The sequence below is a fragment of the Neophocaena asiaeorientalis genome, unplaced genomic scaffold, assembly GCF_003031525.2.
Source record: "Neophocaena asiaeorientalis asiaeorientalis breed wild unplaced genomic scaffold, Neophocaena_asiaeorientalis_V1.1 scaffold46, whole genome shotgun sequence".
Lineage (NCBI taxonomy): Eukaryota > Metazoa > Chordata > Mammalia > Artiodactyla > Phocoenidae > Neophocaena > Neophocaena asiaeorientalis.
In genome coordinates, this window is record NW_020175393.1 from 9403179 (window position 1) to 9421388 (window position 18210).

General features: G+C 42.7%; 1 protein-coding gene across 3 annotated transcripts in view; it reads left to right on the top strand.

Moving 5' to 3' along the window:
- BICRAL (BICRA like chromatin remodeling complex associated protein) overlaps nucleotides 1-18210 on the top strand; it is a 49284-nt gene that overhangs the window by 24142 nt on the left and 6932 nt on the right. For all 3 annotated transcript variants that reach the window (XM_024765940.1, XM_024765938.1, XM_024765941.1), the window contains exons 6-10: nucleotides 12213-12318; nucleotides 13162-13262; nucleotides 14318-14379; nucleotides 15085-15230; nucleotides 16325-16419. In XM_024765940.1, coding sequence (XP_024621708.1) covers nucleotides 12213-12318; nucleotides 13162-13262; nucleotides 14318-14379; nucleotides 15085-15230; nucleotides 16325-16419 — 510 coding nt within the window. The remainder of the gene's footprint in view (nucleotides 1-12212; nucleotides 12319-13161; nucleotides 13263-14317; nucleotides 14380-15084; nucleotides 15231-16324; nucleotides 16420-18210) is intronic.

The window sequence follows — 18210 nt, forward strand, 5'->3', positions numbered from 1 at the left end:
TTTAGTTGCTCCGTGGCATGTGGGATCTTCCCAGACCAGGGCTCGAACCCGTGACCCCTGCCTTGGCAGGCAGATTCTTAAGCACTGTACCACCAGGGAAGCCCGACCTTGATTTTTTTTGAAGAGTCAAACCAACTTTTTTGTGGAGTGTCCCTCAATTTGGGTTTCTCTGTTGTTTCCTCATGATTAGATTCAGATTATACATTTTTGGTAGGATTGCCACAGAGGTGATGGATGTGTCCTCACGATGTGAACTTGTCACATTCCTGGTGATGTTAACTTTGAACACTTGCTTAAGATGGTGTCTGCCTCATGTGGTGTCTGATGCATAGTTAAAAAGTTTCTTCGGGGAGTTACATTGAGATTATGTAGATATCCAATTTCTTGTCAAACTTGAACACACTAGTTTAAGCTTTCATTGATAATTCCTGACTGAATCAGTTATTACTAAATCAGCTGTTACTGTGACAGTCACCAAATAGAGACTTTCTAATTCCATTGTTTATTCTACATTAATTGTTGGCATTCTACTCTAAGGAAGAGATTTTCTGTCTCCCCTTTTACTTATGCCAGTATGGACACATAGATTCTTATTTTATTTAATGTGTTAAAAATTGTTACAATCATTTATTTTGATGCTCAAATTGCTTTGATGCCATTGGGCACCCCTCCATATTGGCTGCTGGTCCTTCTGACATGTTTCCATCGTGCTTTGAGCACTTCCTTTAATTTCTGGCAAAACATGATGTTCCACGTTCGTCTTTCACTTTCCCTGCCCCTGCCCTGGAATCAACCACTTGAGGGACCTTGTTCCTTCTAGTGGAGAACAATATTTAGAAGCCAAGATCTGAGCACTACATATTCATTGCTACTGAGGTTGTCTCAGCTGGGACTTATATGTATTTACACATGCACAACATCTATAGCTGTCTATCTATCTATATTAAAAACCATGAGTTCATACTGATACTTTCAATTCTAATCCAGTACCACCAGGTTCATTATTCAAGTCTCCTTTTCCATATTTGTAGCCCTCTTTTCTAACAGTGAGAAAGCCTGCCCCACAATATATTTGCTTATTTGCCCAATCCTAGAAAACAAAGAAAATAGTTTTAGAATTGCTAATTCATAGCACTGTGAAAAACAAACCTACTTCAGACTTCAGTATTGGTTTACATTCTGTCTTTAACCTAAAGGTGTATAGTCAAAATACTGTGTTCAACACCTGAAAATACCACAACATTATAAATCAACTATACTCCAATAAAAATTTTTTAAAATATACTGTATTCAAAAGTTACGAGAGTTAGTACTTTCTTTTTCCTCCCTTGGTATGGTTATGCTATTCTTTTGAACTATATTTTTGCTTGTTTCTGTTTGTGTTTCATTTTAGAATTCTTTTCCCACTACCCTTGTTGATTTTATCTATTTAATTTCTTTTGAATGAGTGAACCATTAGCATGGTCCCAAAAGTCAGGGCTATGCAGAAAGTGTGCCGGGCAGTCTCCCTCCTCCCTGGCCTTTCTCCCTGCTCCCACCCCTCCCTCCATCCTTTCCTGCCAGTTCTCATCCATCCCCTATTTTATTCACACAGATAAGCAGATACATGTGTATTTTCTTATTTCCTTACATATATATTTTCTTATTTCCCCTCCTTTCTTACTCAAATATAGCATACTATAGATAGATATTCTTCTATACTTTGGGTGCAAAAAAGTGTTCTAAACCCAATATAATAATTCTCCAATAGTAGGAGGATTATTGGATATAATGAAGTATTATGTAGCCATTTTAAATGTTTCTGAAAAATAATTAAAGATTTGGGGGAAGGCTTACAAAGTCATTTTAAGTGACATTTTAAATGTGAAATATTTAAAATGCACATTTAACTGTAAAATATTTAATAAGCAATTTGTTTTCTCTTTTAGAAAGATGTTAAAAGACAATATGGTGAACTAGAAAATAGAAAACCCTCTTGCTTACAAAACAACCAGAAACTTGATTAGGAGGAAATGTACTGCTCCCTTAACAGCAGTTCTCTGGGTGGTGGAATTACAGATACTCATGTTTTCTTCTAGTTTTAAAAACTTACCCCAGGTAGAGGAGGTGATACCTGGACAGCATTTATCAACATATTGATGCATTTAGCAAAAATAAGTAAAATATGCCATTGGTAATCACTAGAAACAGTCCCAAAATAGTTCAGAATGAAAAGTAAGTCTTCCTCTTCCAGAGGCCACCGCTGTTTCTAGGTTCTTTCTCTTGCCCCAGATATGTCCTCTGCATATACAGCACAAACGTCACATATATACTTATCTCTGCAACACACCATACCTGTTTTTACTTAATTATAGAACTTGAGGATTACTTTATATATCTATATATATCGATCTGCTTTATGTTTATTATCATCAATTATACATAATCAGCCACAGCATGGTCATTTCCTTTCTTTTTCCTTTTTTTTTTTTTTCCAATGAGGGGGAAAAAAAAAAATCTGTCTTTCTGACTCCCCAAAGTTTCAACTATCCAAAGGTAACAAGAAGCCTACACTGGCAGCTCCAAAGTAGTTTTTGTGACTTTTAATGCCAGAGAGTATTGGGAACTAGATCAGTTGCATTATGTTCTGTGTGCTCTGCTGCAGGTTTTCCAGAACAATTAAAGCATCAGGTGTTTTGGAGGAAGGAAGACACAGCCTTGGAGGCAACACAAGTTGGAAGAATAGTGCTGAGGTGTCATCTAACATTTAAACTCCTAGGACATCCAGAGACATTTACAGTGGCTCTTTTTATAATTTCTGTATAAATTATAGAACATTGTAATGAACAAAAATACCATTATCAGGGGCCTACAGTGTTTATCTATTTGGAGAAATTTAATTTGTCAAGTTTTGATACTATAAAGCATTAATATTAGAGAACAATGAGTTTTTAAATATAAACTTTATTTTTGGTATAGATAATACACTTATTTGGTTCAGAATTCAAAAGGTGCAGAAAGGTGTATACTACAGTGAAAAATTTCCTTCCTCCTGTTCCCCAGGCACGCAGTTGCCTGCAGGCAACCAGTGTAACCAGCTTCTTGAAGAGCGAACTTAAGTCCCCACCCCACATTTTCCATTATGAAAACTTTCAGAACCACAGAAAAGTTGGAAGAGTACCGTGAACCTATTCACCTAGATTCACCAGTTGTTTATGTTTTGCAACATTTGCTCTGTGTGTGTCTCTGTGTCTCTCTCTCTACACACACACACACACACACACACACACACTCTTTTCTCTGAACCTTTTGAAAGTAACTTGCAAATGGTATGACCCTTGACCCCTAAATTCTTCAGCAGGTATCTCCCAAGAACAAAGACCTTCTTCAACACAATCTCAGTATTACTATCACCCCCAAGAAATTTAACATTAAAACATTATATCACATTTCTTCCAGTTGACCCAGTAATGTCCTTTATGAAAATGCCTCACTCTAGAAAGCAGAGAACACTGATTTCATTTATTGTCACATCTCTTTAGGCCACAGCAGCCTGGATCAGTTGTCTGGTAGGGTGGCCCTCAGTGTGTCCTCTGATTGTTTCCTCATGATTAGATTCTGGCTGAATGGTTGGCACATAATGTTGATTTTTCCCATTATGGGTGATTCCGATGTGAGCACTTGGTTACGGTGGCCCCCTGCCAGGTTTCTCCTCAAGGTATTCAAAGGTATCTTGTTCCCATATAAGGAAGAAATGATCTCTAGGGTGGTGCTTTGGGACCACGTAACCCTCCTGTTTCCCGGCCTCTCACCCAGTGATTGGACTCCATTGGTATATATTGCATTAGTGGTTGCAAAATGATTTGCTGGTTATATTATCCTATCTACTGTTATTGACTGGGATTTTTCCATAAAAAAGAGCTTTTTCGTCTCACATTGTGTGTGTGTTTAACACTATGAAATCATAGTTGTTTTTTTTGCGTTAATTTAAAAACTTTATTACAGGGAATTTTAAACACGAATAAAGACAAGTTAGTATAATGAGCCCCCATGCTCAATCAGCTCCAGTGCTTACCAGCTCATGTCTATTCCTGTTTCATCCATACCCCACTCAGTCTCCCCTGCCCAGTATTACTCTGAAGCTAAAGCAGACATATAAGTTCATCTGTAATTTTTTAGTGTATATCTCCAAAAGGCCATGTATTCTCTTTAAAGTTAACATTGCAATTTATTGCTTTCATTATTCTTTTTGATGCTTATATTGTCCCAAGTTTGGTCAGTGGAGGCCTACTTAAGCTGACTTCTACACTTCTGACACATCCCCACCTCCTTTGAGCACTTTGAAGCACAAGATATTGTAGGCATGTCTTGTGATTACCTTGCCACAGACCTAGAATCAGCCATGTCTCTGAGGAGCCCTGTGAATTTAAATCTCTTAATGCAGAGAGTCATTTACAGGATTTAAACTTTCTCTTAAATGGATTAATATTTCAAAAGTTAGTGACAAAGAAGGCAGTCTGCAAGAGTTTAGACTATCAAACAAAAGTAAACAAATTATTTTAAGTCCAAATCTCTTTAGATCACTAAAAGTTCTAGTAGATTTTAAATTCCTTGAGAGCAGCACCTACTGGTGCTTTGCAGCGCTTTGCCTCGCCGCGTGAGATTTCCAAAGCGATTACCACTGAAGTCTCCAGCCCGCCCCGCCCCTCCCTAATTCCTCTCCCCATCCAGCTCAGCCTGCCTGCCTTACTATGGAGGTACTGTATTTTCAGACGCCCAGACTCATAATCTACATGTTCTCGTTTCTTCCTCTTCCTCTGCACCTTTAATAAGTTACAAATTCTTCTTTGAATGTCTTATATCCGTTCTTCCCAATAACAATGAAAATAATGATCATATTATTAACTGGTACAGGCAGGGGCTATCTGTATTATTTCTAATCCTTACTTCGGGGCTTCAAGTAGCATTACTGTTCCCATTTCACAGTCAAGGAGATGGAGGTTCAGAGCGTGGGCGAATTGCTGTAAAGGCAGACTCCACCAGCTAGCTGTCTCTACCACACTGCTTCCCATTTCTCTCTTTTCTACATCTATACCCTGAGCTAGACTTTAAGAGGGACAGCGGTATAATGGGGAAAGCAAGAGTTGGAATAGGAGTCAGAGCTCACTTGCAGGTCCTCCTCTGCCAGTGACTGGTTTTGTGATCTAAGTTCCTATCTTACGTTCTGAGCCCTAGTTTTCTCTTGAAAATGAGGAGCCCTAGCAACGCAATAGAATCATCTGGGGAGCTTTGTAAAAATATGGATGCTTGGGCCTCACCTTCATAACTTCTGATTTACATGGTCTAGATTAAAGGTTCTAGGCAGCAGCATTTTCCAAAAGCTCCCCAAGTGATTCTGAAGTGCAAACGAGGAAGAATGGACCGCTGGGTAGATGTTTTCCAAGGCCCATTTGTAGTGTAATTAGACAGCTGTAACAATTGTCTGGGTGATTAATCTGCCTTCAGACTCTCCCTAAAGTCTGGCTTCCACCACATTTATCTTCCTAAAACATTTGCTTGGTGACCTGAACCAAATCATCTGGGAGCTTCCCATTGCACAGGAGAAAGTACCAACGCCCAGCCTGGCCGCTAAGGTTCTCAAGCTGAACTGCTCCAGGTTAGCCAGGCAGGACCCCTCATGGCTCCCTGAACAGGCCAGACTCATCGTGAGCCTCAAGCCTTTGCTGATGGGCATTCACTGAATGTCCTTTCCTATCTGGCCTAGATGCTTCTCCTCCCTCGGGGCACCCAAAGCCCCTAAAAGAATGAAGCCTTTTTCGGACCCTCCACTGATCTCCCCTCTGCACTTGTTATTTATACTGCCCACCAGGTACAATATTTCCTTCACTGATTCATTCATTCAACAGTGTATCAGTAGCTGCCGGGGCCAGCCCTGGGCCAAGTCCCAGGGATGCAACAGTCTTTTGCAGAGCAGGAGGCAGCAGATAAGCCGACGGCCGCAAGACAGTATTCTAAGTGCTCTGGTGGAAGCAGCCCAGGGCACCAGGCTCCGAAAAGGAGCCTCTCACCAAGATGGGATGGTTTGAGCAGGTTTCCACGAAATAGTGGTTTCTGACTGAGCCCTACTATGGGAGAAGGAAGTTATCCAGCAAGAAAGGGTCTGAGTAAAGAATGTTCAGGCGGTGGAATCAGCAAGTGCAAAGCCTTGCAGAGAGAAGAGAACGTGGTTCTGCAGGAGAAGGAAAACAAGTCCAAGTGAGATGTGAAGATTTAGGTGGGAAAGGTAAGCGAGCCCTGAACGCTACAGGACCCTGACGCCGGGCTCAGGAGCCAGTGTCGTAACGTAAGCATGAAATGGTGCAGACCCACTTGAGCCTAGTGGCAGAAGAAATGGAGAGAAGTGAATGGATTTGAGGCAGGTTAGATCGAACTTCTGATTGATTGGCTATAGTGGAGGAATAAGGGTGACACAGAAGTTTCTGGCAATGACACCCAGGGTCACCGAAATAGAGAACGTGGGAAGAAATCATGATTTGAAGGGAAGTTCTGAGTTCAATGTAGGTTGTTTGTCAAGGGTGAGGTACCTTTGGGACAACCAAGTCGTACGGGCAACAGCTACATGTGCTGAAGCAGAGTGAATTGTGAGCTGAAGTGGGATTGACCAGCATATGTATCGTGATGGAAGCGGTGGGAGCGGATGAAACGGATCAGGAAGAGTGTGTCAGTAGAGGAGGAGCAGCCAGGAGAGAGCCCCAGAGCACCAACACACTTAGGGGGTGGACACAGAAAGAGGGGTCCGCAGGTAAGACTCAGAATATTCCAGAGAGGAGGCGTAAAACCCTTAGCTTTGGAAGCTCAGAAAGGAAAATGAGGCAGACGGGAGGGATGGTGTCCACAGAGTGGAGTGTTGCTGAGAAGTGGGTGGAAGTCAGGATGGGAATGTTTCTGACACATGTAGCAACAATGAGGCAGTTGTTGACCTTGGTAAGATTTGTCTCCATGGAGTGATATGTGCAGAAGCCAGCTGCAATAGATTAAGGGGAGTAGGGGAGTGTGGTGATAAGCACAGGCAACTTCCAGAAAAATGACAGTAACTGACCCTGCAGTAGCTCCACGGATGTGTGGAGTCAGGGTGTGGTTTTTATAAGATACGGGAAAGGCTTGAGCTCTTTTCCAAGCTCATGGGAAGGAGAAGGATATGAATTCCAGAACGTTGGTGGGATTCTTTGTATAAAAGCATTGGGGGATGCTTCCTCCACTGTAACAGAGAAGCGGGAAGGGATGAATGGGGTTGCAGGTGATGTCGTAGCTTTGGTGGTAGAAAGTTGAATGAATTCTCACCTGGCTTACAGGTTTGAAGATAATGAAATAGGCTTCAGTGGAAAATAAGCAAGGAGCTGGCCAGGGGGAAAAAGAGGATTGCTGGTCATGCATGAGGGCCTGAGGTCGGACACCATAATATGGTACACTGTGTTTGGGTGGGCCTGGTTGTCTTCTGGGTGGTAAACTTTCAGAGGGCAAAGACTGTGTGTGGTGTCCTTCAGCCGCCTTCTCTGTGGTCACCATGGTGCTGTGCATGCGGTGGACACCCAAATGTCTTAGTCAAGGCACTTCGGGCTGCAACTCTCTAGAAACTCACCCTAACACATTTAGCAAAAAGGAGAACGTCCCGTGTAGTGGAGCTTCTTTATAAGAGTCAGAACCAGGCTCTCTGCTCTTCCCTTGGCCTCTTCAAGATGGCATGGCCTCACCTGTCTCCTTCATGGTCCTCTCTCAGTCTTCCAAGCGTTTAACAGAAACTGGCAAAAACAAAACAAACAAACAAAAAAAAAACAAAAACAGACTGGCAAGTGCAGTGCTTTCCAAACTCAGCAATGTGTCAGAGTTAACCGGAGAGCTTTTGCAGTTTATAGATTCCTAAGCCCACGTTGGATTTCTGCATCGATCTTTGTGGATGGAACCCAGAAACTTTGTCTTTCAGTTGCTCCCCCAGGTGATCTTGATGCAATTAGGCTATAAACCTGCATTTGAGAACCGCAGCCCTTAGGTATCCCTCCCCCTCCCCCAATTCTCAGTTCCAAGGAGAGAGAGTCTGATTGGCCCACCCGTGGTTCAGTCACCCTTGACCAGAGGAGCCAGTCATGGGCAACATGAGGAAGTGGCCACGCAGGGCCTCTATACGGAGCTCTATACGTATAGAGCTGATGCCCTATACGTATAGAGCTGATGCCCTATACGTATAGAGCTGATGCTCTATACGTATAGAGCTGATGCTCTATACGTATAGAGCTGATGCTCTATATGGAGCCTTTGTTCAAATTAGGAAAAAGTGCCCCTCTGAGCCAAAATAGAAAAAAGCACCCCTCTGGGTAGAGAAGCTGTGCTCACTGACAGGCTTGGCACTTTCCATGGGAAGAAAAGGTGCTCGTTCCCTGGATTCTAGCTCTTAATGCCCTCTAGCAGGTAACAGACCTTTGTGTGTCCAACTGTGCTGGCTCCAACCCATTTCTATGGCAATGGGGCAATTCCCAGAGGAGACTTTGGGCTGGGAAGATCCCAGATGGCCTCCCTCACTCAGCAAATGCCTGTCGGTTGACAAATATCATCTTGCTAGTTTGTCGTTGGCTTCTTACAAAGTGTACCACAGAGGGGGATAGAGATATATTGAGTATTCTGATTCATTGGTGGATTTCTGTATATTCACGTGGTATCAAGATAATACAGGGTCTAAAGAGTTAAAATTGTACATTGATATGAGCAGAGTTCTTGGAGCCAAGTTCTCAACAAAATATCCTTAAATAGCTTCTCTATTTGTGAAGAAAATATATTTCAAGAGCAAGTCTTCTCTAAGAGGGACTTCCCTGGTGGCACAGTGGATAGGACTCCATGCTCCCAAAACAGGGGGCCCAGGTTCGATCCCTGTTCAGGGAACTAGATCCCACATGCATGCCGCAACCAAGAGTTCAAATGCCGCAACTAAGGAGGCTGCCTGCCTCAACTAAGACCTGGTGCAATAAATAAACAAAATTTTTAAAAAGTGTTCTCTAAGAGTTCAGGAAAAAAAAAACCTGAATGATATATTTTCTTTCTGGAAAAATTGTCAGTTCGGGGGCAACCTAAATTTGGAGGGAATGAGAGAAAGTTGCTGGCTCCTGGGCAGGGGCATTGGACTAGGAGGAAGTACAGACCCCTATGACTTAATGCCGCAGTGGAATTCACTCACTTATTTTCATTTAACAATGATTTACTGTGTGCTCACTATGGTGTCAGGCCCTCTTCTGGTGCTGGGGATACAGCAGTGAACCAGACACACAAAAGTCCTGCTCTGAAATCAGGGGACTGGGAGTGACCAGTGACCAGCGAACATCTGGGAACAGAGCAGATCCCTCGGGCAGCAGAGCTTTCCAAACATACAGACCTAGTGAATGGAGGAGATTCCAGTGGGGACACCAAACCAAGTTCCCAGTGGATTACAATTCTACCACCATCCTGGCCCTACCTGCCCCGCCCAACCTGTGTTACCCTCATAGCATAAGAGGTGGGGAGATCATTCCAGTCCCAAGGGGAGGGACACAGTGAGGGGTACTGGCAGCAGCTGAAAGATGAAAATGCACTGATGCCAGTGTTCAACCCCCACATGGGTGTGGGCAAGGGGACTGTAAAACACTTACACCAAAACCTGCTCAGGACTTCCCTGGTGGCGCAGTGCTTAAGAATCCTCCTGCCAGTGCACGGGACATGGGTTCAAGCCCTGGTCCGGGAAGATCCCACGTGCCTCGGAGCAACTAAGCGTGTGCACCACAACTACTGAGCCTGCACTCTAGAGCCCACGAGCCACAACTACTGAGCCCACGTGCCACAGCTACTGAAGCCCACGCGCCTAGAGCCCGTGCTTCGCCATAAGAGAAGCCACCACAATGAGAAGCCCGCACACCGCAACAAAGAGTAGCCCCCCCGCTCGCTGCAACTAGAGAAAGACCACCTTGCAGCCAAAAAAAACAAAAAAACCTGCTCAAACAAGAGGTGTCCCTACAGTTAGTAACCTTGTTTTCAGACACAACAGTACTTTATACCCTTAAATGATGGCAGTTTTTCAAGCTTTGACATTAGATTAGATTGTTCAGAGTATTTTTTTTTCTCTTTACTCTTCTGTATTATGAAAAAACACATAGAAAAATACAGAAAACATAAATGTACAGTTAACAAATAATTATAAAGCAAATACCCATGCATGTAACCACTCAAGAAATAGATTATCGGTACCCCACAACGTACCCCCTTCCATGTACCTTCCTAACCTAGCCCCTCTCCTGACTTTTATGGTGATTTCTTCCTTGCTGTTCTTATAGTTTTACTACTTCTGTATGCATGGATTTTGTTTTATCTGTCTGTTCAATAGCTAGGAATCATTCAAGGTGATATCTGATAAATAAGGTGGGAGATCAGGCTAGGTAATGACATTTATTTATTAAAAAAAAAAAACTTGTGTGCTCTTAAGCAATTAGAATGATACTCTTCTGTTTCATGTGAACTAGGCATATTGAAAGAAATTCCAAAATTGTTGTGTCCTGGCAACACTGCTATGAGGATTTTGGTCATTTGAACGTATTCATTCTGGTTCGTCTATTCATCTGTTGATCTCGTTATTTCAGAGTCCCATCTAGAATATAGCCTTGCCCTGTTAGACCACGTTTTTCCAACTTTTACCTGTTTGTTTTTTTATTCAAGATGGCCCTTAGTTTTGTTTTTATTTATTTACTTTTTGGCTGCACCGAGCGGCTTGCGGGGTCTCAGTTCCCCGACCAAGGATTGAACCCGGGCCGTGGCAGTGAAAGCCCGGAATGCTAACCACTAGGTCAAGGTGGCCCCTAGTGTTCGTCCCTTGGAAATACTTGTGAGGAAGGCCTGTGCTCACTGTTCACCCCAGGCCTCCTCACAACACGGGTGTCCTTCTTGTGAAGAGCTTCCCTACAGTAGGCAAGTGTGGAGTTATCTCTAGGGCAAATGCTGTGAAGACCGGGAGATTTTCCCCCATGGTGTTCTCACTAAGAGATGCAGGTCCGACCTTCCCTGCTAATGGAAGGATGAACAAAGTGACTGTTTCCAACTTTGTACTGACCTCCTCCAGTCTTTCTTGGTTGATGTCAAATCCATCTCCATTTCTGTATTAGAAAAAAGGACCAAATAGCTAATTAATTGTTTAGAATAATTCATTGTTTAGAACAGAAATATTAACATGAGTTTAGCTGGCCAATGGCCAGGTATTGCCGAGGTCTGTGTGAGCAGCCACATGTGAATGGTTGGTGGGAACATTTTGCTTAGGCCAAGGTCGCAGGAGATGGTTAAACTAAACTCTAAATCATCTGCTGGTATACAAAATATAAAACTGAAGGAAAAACTGAAAACTTACTGCACTGTGAAGTAGTAATAACATAAAGGATTAAAATTTGGGAGTAGTTTAGAAACCCTTTATCATCTTACTTTAAATGCATTATAGAGATAACAGATTTTTTTAGAGCTAAAAGGAATTTGTTAGTCCTTAAACATCATCCAGTTCATCTTCCTTATTTATAGAAAGGAAGCACACAACAGTTTAAACATTAGATTACTTTTTCTAATAATATTTTGCTCAGACTAATATTCAGTTGAATTACATTTCCCAATTACATGGCACCTGAGGTTAGTTATCATGACATGAACTAGAGACATCCCAGACAGCAGAGGTGAGATTTCCTTTAGATCATCCACACAGTGGACAGCGAATGTTGACAGTAGATTTGGGGTTGGTGCTTGGGCCCTGACCGGGTGCTCAGCATCCCTGCAGACCCCACACAGGAACTGATACTCAGGGTCATAATCCTTGCAGGCGTGACATTGCATTACTGAGGATAGAAACTGTTGGGGGTAGAGACTTGTTTCAGGCTCAGCTTTGCATCTGAGCACCATGAACACAGGAGTTCCAGGAGTGAGAAAGTAGCGGCTGTCAATCAGCTCAGCTGGGATCAGTCATCCCTCCTGAATGGCGTCAAGAAAATTCAGCAGGCTTGTAGACTTTAAAGGGTACTCTTTGCACTTCTCCCGATGTGATAGGAGAATAATGTTTTTAAACTTTTGTAAGCTAAACCGAAGGTGATGCGGGAGACTCATTAACAGGCTTGGTTGGCACTTTAAGTGATCTATTAAAGCTTTTATCATGATATTAATTTTTCCATCTTGGCAATGTTTTTTCACAGGCTCAAAAAAAAAGTTTGAATCAGACTTCCCCCATTTCTGCTTCCAAGACTGCAGATGGCCTGAGACAAGCGCCCATCCCAGGCCTCTTGAGCACAGCACTGCCAGGTCAGGAGCCCCTGTTGCGAGCTCTCCTTAGTCTGTCCCAGTCCTCCCAGCACCAGGGGACACTCTTCACGCAACCCTCATCCTGCATCTCTTCCACTCAGCCTCACCTCCACTCTGATCCTTCCTTCTTTCCGTATCCTTTCCACCCAAATAATGTACCATGTTGCATCTGTAGTATCTTATATACTAATGAGGAAAAGAAAAGCACTTCTATTTAAATTACAACACATTAAATTATGTGGAAAAAATGTGCTGCTTAGAAACAATGAAACCTAGTATTATATGGCACATGCGACTTTGTAACTATCCTGTATTTGTATATTTAGAATCTCCCCCCCACACTCCCCCACCCCAGTCAAAAACAAAAAAAATGGTGGGCCATGTCTTCCATTTCTTCTAAAGCTTTGAACACCCGCACTGCTCAATAAGTACTAGAAAAGATGACGGCATGAACACTCCTAGCCAGTCCTCTATTTGGGCCTCCCTTTCTTAAGTTGTGAGTATTTGGGGGTTCTGTAATACTGACAGATCACTGCTTTGAGGCCTATTCCTTAGACCTTAGATAATTTGAAACTGTAGCATTGACAGCTTTTATTTATTACCATTTATTTATGTGTTTATTTCTACTTATTACCTAAATAAGCTTTAATAATCCTTACCTCTGTCTTTAGAGCTTTGGTAGATAAATGTACTTCCTGCTCTCCTTCCTCACAGCCAGCACCCATGATAAACAAATCCCTTTCAGAATGTTCAGTAATCTGTGTACGTTGGACTCGAGGGGTTGCACAATGGGCCTGATTTACTGTTTCTGTTGAACGTTGTCTCATGTGTTCATTCTAATAGGACAGGATTCTGGAAGCAAAGCTATACCGGTGTCCTTAGGAACCCCACAACCACAGCAGGAAAAAGTCGTTGGATCATCTCCTGGCCAGCCAGTTGTGCAGGTAGAAAACAGTTTGCACAGCTTCTTCTCAATGTTCAGCATGACTGACAGAAAATGTGGTCGCACCACCTTCTGTTTGCTAGTGGCTGTCTGGCGTCATCTGCAGTCGGCCTTGTCACCCTGGTGCCCACAAAAGTGCTCACTGAAGACCTTCCCCGAGAGCCGTGCCTTGTGGTGTTAATGTTTATAGGACGAGTGTGTCTGTTCTATTTCTCACATGTTTACAGTTCTTTCATTTCCTCATGAATTAATAGTATACCAGCAGCCAACACATCGTAGGCACTCAAAAAATGTAGTTTACTGTTGAATGATAATGATTATTATCCTATCAAAAGTGAATCTGTTCCTCTTAGTTATACTAGAGATTTTGTTTTTCCTGCAGGAGTGTGTGAAGTAGTCAGTCCCTATGGTCTTTTAACCCATACTTGCCTGAAAAAGAAGAAAAAAAACTTTTGTTTTCTAAGGCCTTCGTCTCTTCTCCATCAAACTTATAATAGCTTAATGAAATCTGTGGTAGTCTGGGCCTGCCTGGAATACTCAGTGAAGGATCTGGTTCAGTTCTCAGGTTCTGATGTAAGGCGTATTTGTTCCTTACCGTGATCCAAGAAATGCCCTCTGCTAGGTCACACACCTGGACTGTATGTGACAGGAGCTCAGACGTGTTTGTTCCCTTATTTACCACTGAGAGGATGAATTAAGGACCGTCTACTGAATTTTCAGATGTTTATGGAGTTGTTACTTAAAACATATTTCTTCAAAAACAGAATGAAGCTTTGTAGAGGGAGTTGGGAAGTCAGGCTTTAGGGTGCAGCCAAGTCCTGCCAAGGGGCTGATAGTACAGCTTTCTATAACCTTGACACAGTGTAGCTTCGCTACATGGGTCTGTGGATTTCTTTGTTTCATTTTTCAACACTGGCAAATTATAGCAAATGCTGCATGCTTAGAGTCTGCTCTTGATAAGGATTTGAAAATATTGGAAACATAGTGACCTTTATGTATAACTGTATTTTGCTGATTCTACAAAAGGGAATAATAAGAGGTGTGTTTTGTCTTTAGGTGGATAGTCATTCGGGAGGACAAAAGAGGCCTGCTGCAAAACAGCTAACTAAAGGAGCTTTGTGAGTTACCTTCGGAAATGACCCATTTTGAACATTTTTCTAGGTTCCTAACCTTCAACAAATATCCAACAACAGTCAGGTTATGATACTACATATTTTTTAAAAGTATACTTTGGAAATCTTTCCCTATAGTTTATTTCTGTTAGGAGATATATCTATCTATCTATATCTATATCTATATCTCAAATGTAGTTTGAGCCTACTGTTCACCCTTTTGTTCTTAAGGAGAATAGTTCTTGGTCTTTTTAGCAGCCACATACCCTTTGATTGGCCTGAGGGTCATAGTTTGAGTCCCCTGTGTTGATGGTTAGACTAAACTCTAAACCCACCATGATGTATGAAGTATAAAACTGAGGGGAGGGCTTCCCTGGTGGCGCAGCGGTTGAGAGTCCTCCTGCCGATGCAGGGGACATGGGTTCGTGCCCCGGTCCGGGAAGATCCCACATGCCGCGGAGCGGCTGGGCCCGTGAGTCATGGCCGCTGAGCCTGCGCGTCCGGAGCCTGTGCTCCGCAACGGGAGAGGTCACAACAGTGAGAGGCCCACGTACTGCAAAAAAAAAACAAAAAAACTGAGGGGAAAAAAGACCTGCTATACTATGGATAATAACATTCCTGTGTCTCTCATTGTCTTTGCATGCAAATAACCATCGTGATTAGATTTCTTCACATGACTCAACACTGCCATTGGTAATTTCTCTTTAACAGCATTCTCCAGCAGTTACAGAGGGACCAAACCCACACGGTGACACCTGATAAAAGTCAGTTCCGATCACTCAGTGACGCAGTGCAAAGGCTGCTCTCCTACCATGTGTGCCAGGGCTCCATGCCCACGGAGGAAGACCTGAAGAAAGGTAAGCAGGCTGGACCCCCAGAGTGCCACCTTGACACCAGATACCCTCCTAGGGATGCCCTCCTGGGGACTCACCCCACAGGAGAACCAGAGCCTCGTCAGCCCCAGATGGTAGCCAGGTTACTGTTTTTCATTGCAGACCTACCTTCTTCCCAATTTACTTGATTTCCCAGTCCACGTTTAGGGTTGTGACTTATTTTTCTCAGCATTCTTTGGAGGGATACCCGAATGTCCGAATATTTTATGGACACATTTGAGGGCAGTGAATCCAGAGCACTGTGTGGACTCTGGCTGCAGACAGGACGGCCCTGGACGAGGTGCTGTGCACGGTGATTCAAGCACTGTCCTTGCGTTTAGATAGAATGCATACATACCCTGAGCTGCTACTATCACTTTTATGAATTAGATAGATCCTGTAGCTCCCAAAAAGCATTCTTTGAGGTTACAAAGTGAGTCCAGAGCAGGGTCTCTGAGGGGAGTGCAGCAGTCAATCCACTGTGAGCTTCCCTGGGAGGACCAGGGAAGAGCGTCCACGTCCAGCATTAAACAGGGATGTGGAGGTTCTGAGAAGAGTGAAGTGGAAAATGTGAGACCTTTGGAGACAGACAGACAAAGGACAGAGCCACAGGACCATGACCTGCGAGATGCCACGGACGAGTTGGTGTCGTTATGTGAAACTGGTCTGCCCAGCCCGGACAGTAGGACTTCATTGTCTCAGCGGTTTCAGTTTTTCATGCTGTTGGAAGGAAGTGGAGGCTTAGCTCACCTAAACTAGTAGATCATTCTCTGTTCATTGATATTTGCTGCTGGTCTGTGTTAACGTGGTTTTCTTTTATAAATGATCTTAATTAAAGGCGTTATGTTTTTAGTTTCCTAATTAGAGTGAAAATAAGCTAGTATTAAAATGAGTTTCTGTGATCACATTCCAGTGAACAGTGAGGGACAGGAGTGCAGAAGGATGATGTTTAACCAAGGGGGAACTAAACTAAGAGGAGAAAATGGAGGGATAATTCATTTCAGTCCTAAGGAGAAAAGGACCTAGTGGGTGATCTGCGCTCTCTTACTTTTTTTTTCTCTCTCTCTCTCTTTTTAAAGTTGACAATGAATTTGAAACAGTTGCCACTCAGCTCCTAAAAAGGACCCAAGCTATGCTTAACAAGTACAGATGCCTGCTCCTGGAAGATGCCATGGTAAAGTCCCACTACCAAGCATGTTTGTTTCTTAAACTCCACAGGTCACAGCTACTAATTCAGAGAGAAAAACTTCAAGAAATTACATTTTCCCAACATAGTTTAAAAGGCACAGATACTTAAAATTGTAGAAAAACTTACCTTTGACTGATCTTCTACTAACATCAGCTATATTTGCTATGCTTTCCATGGTTGATCACACTGAGTCAGTGCTATCGTTTTCCTGGTTCCAAATGAGGAACTAGGGCTTTGGTTACGTAATTTGCCCAACATCATACAGCCAGTAAGTTTGCAGTGTAATTAGCAGAGCTAGAATACAGACCAGGACCACCTGACCCCCATCCGCACTCCGATGCTGTCCACTGCCTCTCACCAACCAGAAGACGTGGGAGAGGGCCGGCAACACTCCTGCTGAATATTGTTCAGAGTAATATCTGAGAAGATGAGGTGGTGACAGGTGTTAAAATTAGTTTTGTCTTGGGAATTCCCTGGCTGTCCAGTGGTTAGGACTCTGTGCTCTCACTGCCTGGGGCTCGGGTTTTCACCCCGGTCTGGGAACTAAGATCCTGCAAGCCACATGGTGCAGCCAAAAAAAAAAAAAAAAAGTTAGTTTTGTCTTGTTTTCAATTGAGAGATCACTAGCATGTCATAAAAATCATGCTTAACAGGGAGATCAGCTTGATGCTTTGTGACCACCTAGAGGGGTGGGATAGGGAGGGTGGGAGGGATGCTCAAGAGGGAGGGGCTCTGGGGATATATGTATACATATAGCTGATTCACTACATAGTACAGCAGAAACTAACACAACAAGCAATTATACTCCAATAAATGTAAAATAAAAAATAAATAAATATGAATCTTTTGTCATATATTACAATAATAATTTCCCCCCCAAAAAAATCACGCTTAATTTTAAAACATACAGCCTGATGGATTTTAGTATATTCACAAGGCTATGCAAGCATCACCACTCGTTCATTCCAGAGCATTTTCAGCGCCCAAAATAGAAACGAAAATTAGTTGTTGTTTTTTTTTTCCTTTGGCCGCACTGCATGGCTTGCAGGATCTTAGTTCCCCGACCAGGGATTGAACCCCAGCCCACAGCAGTGAAAGCGCTGAGTCCTAACCACTGGACTGCTGAGGAACTCCCCTAAAATTAATTTTAAAACACCAGATAATTAGAGAAAGGAGTAAGGTATCTCAGAAAATGATGGAAAGACCAAACCTATCTGAGATTTTGAAGCAGTTCTAAAATCATACAGACTTTAATAAATTGGTCTCTTACCAGTGGTTTTTAATTTGAGATCAGCTTTGAAAATGTACCTTGAGAGATTAGCTGAACTATATTATACACGTATGCAATATAGTATAAATATGTATGTGTGTGTGTTTGTGTTTAACTAAAGCGTATATATTTACAGGCATACCTCAGAAACATTGTGGGTTCAGTTCTAGACCACTCAATAAAGTGAATATCGCAATAAATCAATTCACATGAACTTTTTCGTTTTCTGGTGCAAATAAAAGTTATGTTTACGCTATACTGCAGTCTGTTAAGTGTGCAGTAGCGTTGTGTCTAAAACAACAATGTGCATACCTTAATTTAAAAATACTTTATTGCTAAAAATTGCTAACCATCATCTGAGCCTCCAGTGAGTTGTTGTAGTCTTTTTGCTGGTGGAGGGTTTGAAATATTGGGAGAATTACCAAAACGTGACACAGAGACATGAAGTGAGCAAATGTTGTTGGAAAAGTGGTGCCAATAGACTTCCTCAATGCAGGGTTGCTACA